The 6,078-nt window shown below is 43.0% G+C and overlaps 1 protein-coding gene across 14 annotated transcripts in view; it reads left to right on the top strand.

The window, feature by feature from the left end:
- PTPRF (protein tyrosine phosphatase receptor type F) overlaps positions 1 to 6,078 on the top strand; it is a 552,192-nt gene that overhangs the window by 496,866 nt on the left and 49,248 nt on the right. For all 14 annotated transcript variants that reach the window (XM_072419315.1, XM_072419313.1, XM_072419316.1 and 11 more), the window contains one exon: positions 4,414 to 4,602. In XM_072419315.1, the coding sequence (XP_072275416.1) occupies positions 4,414 to 4,602 (189 nt within the window). The remainder of the gene's footprint in view (positions 1 to 4,413; positions 4,603 to 6,078) is intronic.

The following is a 6,078-nucleotide window of genomic DNA, read 5'->3' as shown; positions in this document are numbered from 1 at the left end:
CTTGAAGAGGAAAATGTGAATTGTTAAAAAATTTGCTAATAATCTTTCAGTTGATACTTTTTGGCAATCATTATCAGAAATGATAATAGTTATTGGGGAAATGTCTGGTGGGGATCATTCAATGAGAGTTTATTGAACTGAACCCAGTAGGAGATGGATTCTGATTGGTTGTTAGGTCTTGCTATACAACTCTAAAACTGTTTACCGTAATTGTCCAACTTCTAGTCTGTAGTCCTCGAGTTTATTAAAGTGTTGATTTAAGAAGCGAGTGCCTAACTCTGTCTTCCTGAGTTCTGGGCGTCTTCGATCTGCCATGATGTGTTCTGCTCATCAAGCTGTGTTTGTGCGGGGATTAATCAATAGGACGGGTCAGCAGTGCATTAATTACTCCATGAGCTGTCTCTCTTCTCTGTAAAAAGGAAAACTACCTGCTTAAGATTAATTACCTCCTCGCAGACGATCGCTGGCTTTGCCCTGGAGCCTGCGGACTACGGCTCGTCCGTATGTCAGTGGAGTGTGGAAGGGGAGCTGTGCGGGGCCTTGTTGCTGGGCTAATCACTCCGTAACAGATTTGTTGGTGAACCGGCTGTGCCAAGAGCTCAATTTCAGCCATTTAGATGAAGGAAGCTTGTTTACCGCTTATAAATACGGAGACTGAAGACAAGTTGTGCTGGCCACGTAGCTTGGTTGCTGGTTAAACTGGTTAAGTTGACAATTTTCTTCCTGGACAGCTTAAAATGTATCCAAAATGTGAGTGCAGAAGACAAACAACCCTTTTATCATTGTGTCCCCATTATGGGGATTTGTCCAGGTCACACCAACTGGAAACATTTCCAAAATTCTGAGAACCAGACTAGAGAGGGGTTCCTCCAATGGGGACAGTTTATCTAGCAACATCAAAGAGGGCATTTCCCAAATGTTGGAGAGAATTCTTATCACTCCATGTTGTGTTTTCAGGGGCAGGAAGGCAAATCTCCCAAACAAACATTATTAAAAAAAAAAAAATGGGTGGTAACTGATCCGTACTCAAAATGAAGGGGTGCGAAATGCACCCACAATTGATATTCAAGTCCCCAGCTTAGTTAGACCTCTTTGGTGGTCATGGTTGGTCCAGAGAAAGGCAAAAAAGTTATAAAGCAAATTTACTCCATTAGGGAAAAAAACTCCTTCCTAATTCCCTAAGGTGGTAGAATATTCCTTGGATCTAAAGTCTGTGATGTAATTAATTTTAAAATTTATTACCCAAAAGTTACATCATTGGTAGCCACCATGCCTGGGGCAACAGTGGGGTAGATGGCGATGAACAGAGCCAGCATTGCACAGCCCTGGGGAAGGGCACATTTTTAAGGGTCCCATAAACTGAAGTAGACTGTGCTTGGTTCTGCCAATAGCTCACCATAGAGCTTCGTCCTCCCACGTTTTACCACCAACCACTTTGACACTGCGGTATAATTTGTGTGTGGTGTGGTTTTAGCCCCCCGGAACCTGTCCCTACCATGAACATTTGTGATGGAGTCCAAGGACGAACATTCCCAGTCCTCCCCAGGTGAGGTATGAGGAACCCTTGAAGAATTCTTTATCCAAATTACTTTTTTTTCCCCTTTTTTCACCTTGAGAGACTGGAGGTGCTTTTGTTTATTCCTCCCAGCAGGGGGCGTCAGCTTACCAGTTGCAGTCCGCCTACTCCTCTCTACTACTTTCAGCGTTAATTGGGAGGAAAGAAATCTCGCCTTTTGATTTGTATTTATTTATCCATCACCCAGGCTGAGGCTTTCTCATTCCTGAATAGAAGCTGAACGTTATGGCTGTGTCGCAGCAGTTAAGCGTGTATTTATAGCCGCTCCCTTGCCAGGCGTTTGTTTTTTGTACGGCAGGGCAATGGCTTTGCATATCAGAGCTCAGCTGTGCCTTTCAACTCTTTGTGCCATCGAGTGTATTCAAATTAGGAACGACAATGCCTTGTAATGAACACAGCGATCGGTGCCTCTTATCCGCCACCGAGCCACTTGTTCTGGGCCTTCCCCTCCCTGGGGTGAGGGCCCTCCCTGGGATCAGCCAGGGCCTGAAGTCAAGAATCAGAATCTTCCAATGAAATGTTAATTAGAAAGGAGAATTGTTCTTATTTTTCCATTTTACCACCCCAACCTTCCTTAAAAAAAAGTCTAAGATGAGAATAACATAAGCGGGTGTTTATGTTACTGCATGATAGTGGGCAGCAGCTCTGCCATGGCAGCCTGGCGTGTGTGCACTGATGCATTAGCAGTACCATAGTAAATTTTATAGGATGAGCAATGAATACAAAGGGAAAGTTTTTGCACTTGCAAGGGACCCTGTCAGCAATGTATAAAAAGAACAGAAATATATATAACTGATATATTTACTAGAAATGCCAGATCAGAGGTGACACAAAATATGGAAATGTCTGACACAGATCAAAGTGCTTTTGATTTCACATCAGTTTATGTGGAGTGAAGTAATAGGAGCGTTACGCTGCAGGGTCGGTCCAGGTAAAATTTTCTATGGTACAATTAAGGAGTTGACATGCCAAACGTTTCGGGAATCACCCTTCCTCAGGGCCTAATTTTTTTGTGTGGGAGGGGTTTGGAGGGTTTTTTTAATCTCAAATTTATTCTTGATAAATGGGCAATCCTGCATTTTACCTCTTGGCAAAGGTAGAGGAATTTAGAGGCAATGTTATTCCCAGGGTTTATGTCTTTGTTCCTATTGATTCCGTCAAAACAAGCTCTATGTATTGTAAGTAGATATACTCACACAAAATAGACATTGAGGTTATCACTGTGCTGGGTTTCAGTATGGACATGTATGTATTTTTATAGATCTACATTGTGTTCTTTATACAACACTCCTGAGGAAGCTGATTTTTAGCTGCGAAACGTGTTGAGTTATTTGGACTACAATCATTTATTCATAAATCTATGTTTGATGTAAAGGTTTGAATGTTTTTGTAAATACAAATTGGGATTATATGTAATATTTGCAAGTATTGACCATGATGCCTTAATAATCCCATATTGCTCTGTTCCTATTGGTTCCTTTTGGCTGCCTATATCACATCAGTCCTGACACTAGAATGGCACAGTCACCGAGCAGTATTGATCAGCAGAGTTTATATATACAGTATTAAAATCATAGTTATCTGCATGAATTAAATAAATGTACAAATAATAGGAATAAAAAGCTCTTATATTTGTAATAAGATCAGAATCCTCATGCTGTCCCCGTATAGCCCTGCACTCCCCCTTTCCAAGTCCCCGGAAATCGTAATAAAAATGATGTTGCAGCTCTGCTGGGTTAAAGGTGTTTTCACTCTGCATAATCCTTTAATTCCTCTTCTGTTGTTCTGCACTTCAGCAGATATGTTAATAGCTTGTTGTGGTGTTCACGCGTTTCGCGTACGCTGACCTCTCCTTCAGTTCATTTTGCCTAAAATAAAAAAGAATTTGTTCATTACAGCAGAGAAGGTGTATATTCTGTCCTGCGGGTGTTTATCATAAATTGGGGTCCCTCGTTGAAGCCCCCCCCCTTACCCCCATACATCTAATGATAAGGTCACGTCTGCCATGCAGAAAGAAAGAAAATATTTTCTAACAAGCCTTTGAAGTGCAGCAGATTTATGTACCGGCTTTTGGCTGCCTCCACTGCAAAGGGTTGTTTTTTGTGCTGGTATCACCCCATCCTAAATCCCAAATACCCCCCAGTCTAGAGAGGCCAATTAGAGCCATGTTACCAAGCCCTCAAAAGTTGCATATTACAGGTGTGAGAGCAGCGCTGTGTAGATAGGATTGTGCTGGAGTTACAATGCTTAAGTCCTGCACGTTGCCTGCCCTTTGGCTTTAACACAATGGCCCCATTATTAAAGCTCTCCAACACTGGAGAAGATAGAAACCTGGGTGACCAGCAATGATCCAGCAGACCTGCTGGATAGGAACCTGGGTGATCCAGCAGACCTGGAATGGATCTGGTTCAGGATTGAAAACATTTGACAATTATTTTTAGGAAATTGTTGATTCTCCAGGCAGGGACTTTGCCTAGGCTGAGATGAAGTCATCAGTCTCCTCAACCTTCAGTGATCAAACTGCAACATTGTAACATTGTCCTCCCCTTCAAACTTGTAGCCAATCACATGGTGAGACACTTGTGAACAAGAAATGCACTGATACAGAATGTGATTGCCATCTGTGTGCCAGTACCTTAGCCCAGGAAGTAAATAGCAAACCTGGATGAGGGCGGAACCAACATGGCTCTATCAGGGTGCTGTGATCTGTGAGAGGTGATCAATATATTAGGAAACAAATGACAGGTTCACTTTGATTGCCATTTATTATATATAGTAATACCATACAGATAAGTGAATATAAGTTGTATAACTCAGATCTGTTTTGTGTCTTGCAGAGGAGCAACTGCCGCATGGCTTTCCCGTCATTGACATGGGACCGCAGCTGAAGGTGGTGGAGAGGACCCGCACGGCCACCATGCTGTGCGCAGCCAGTGGGAATCCCGATCCCGAGATCTCCTGGTACAAAGATTTCCTTCCTGTAGACACGGGCACCAGCAATGGCAGAATAAAACAGCTCCGCTCAGGTATGGCGTGTGATGAGTCTGATGATTGGCTGCGGAGGTCGATGGTTAGGTTTTTTACACCAGATACAGAAATCACATTCACTGAACAACTTGATGGGGTCAACAACATCTATGGGGGAGGTAAAGCTCTGATATATGTGAGCGCTCCAACCCAAACTAGGTGCTGATGGGTTTCATTATCCGCTATTAGTCCACCTTCTGTAATATCCCTGCCTCTCCCCTATACTTGGTCTCACACCTCTTCCTGCAGTCTCTGCATTGTACAATAAATAAATAAAGTTGAGATTGGTAATGCGGCAATCTGTCCCCTGGTGTCCCCATGACACAAAATAATCCAGCTGATCCACAGCAACTCAAACACTGATAAAATAACCACCATGATGGAACATTAAAGTTGTCATGTGACTAATGTTAGAGGTAATTAGTCCCTATTTCTCCAGAGACATTAATATCATCCCATTTACTGTACACTGGGTAAAATATGCCTGTTTTTATTTGCAAATCAACTGACACCTGGGGGTCGCCAATGCAGAGTTTTTTTTTAAAAGAATGGGTACCAAGGCTGCCATCTTGACTCTGACCAAGCTGGCTGGGGGATTGGGTGCTGGTTTAATGATTTAGGCTAATGACTCTCTAGATAGAGGCACACGCATTATTGCAATAGATAAAGTGATTGGGATCTAGATCCTCAGGGGTGGTGCTTATATTTCAGGACCCTCCCCTTCACCAATGACACGTTGAGAAGGGAGGTGTCTTGCCCCGCCCTCATACCAGCTTTGATCCCCAAGCTCTGTTACCACAGTCGCACTCATAGTCTTTACCGAGTCGTTTAGATAATAAAACCCCAGTGAGATCCCAGAATTAGCCGCCGCATCTCACATCCTGTAAGCAATCCCATTCATCAGCTCAACGCCTTTTATTTTACGTCCGAGCATTGTTGTTATTTTTAATCTCAGGAAAGGTCAGCTCACATCTTCTGTCTTTCTTTTGACGAACGTTATTACAATAAGTCTGCGTAATTATTGAGCTGATTCAGACACCTCCATACAGGACGGCTGAAAAGGAGAATGGGGGAGGGGTTAATCGCAGTTATAAATTCAGAGCTTACGGAGGAACGCCAGTGACCTTTCTCTTTCCCCTCCCGTGAATGGGTCGTAATCTTGCTATGTTTGTGGGAAAAGAAAATATCATCCTTGTTAATTATTTTTAACAGTGCCAAGTGACGGGGCGAATGTCTGCCTAGGAAAGGGCGCCGTTATCGTTATCATCTCTTCTATCAACATAATAATTAATGCTGCCAATGACGTGCCGCTCACATGTCGTCAGCCTGCTGTCCTGCAGCTGAATGCATGCAAATCTGCTGCTAAGTCTGCGGGTTCCTGGAGGGTTTAGGGCCAAATATTAGGCTAATTTGATATTCGAGAGTTTAAAGAGAACCAGTCACAACTAATTTAGGATTTGGAATGTTATGTATAC

This window comes from Pyxicephalus adspersus, chromosome 8, assembly GCF_032062135.1.
Source record: "Pyxicephalus adspersus chromosome 8, UCB_Pads_2.0, whole genome shotgun sequence".
Classification (NCBI taxonomy): domain Eukaryota; kingdom Metazoa; phylum Chordata; class Amphibia; order Anura; family Pyxicephalidae; genus Pyxicephalus; species Pyxicephalus adspersus.
This window is presented reverse-complemented; position numbering and strand designations above follow the sequence as displayed.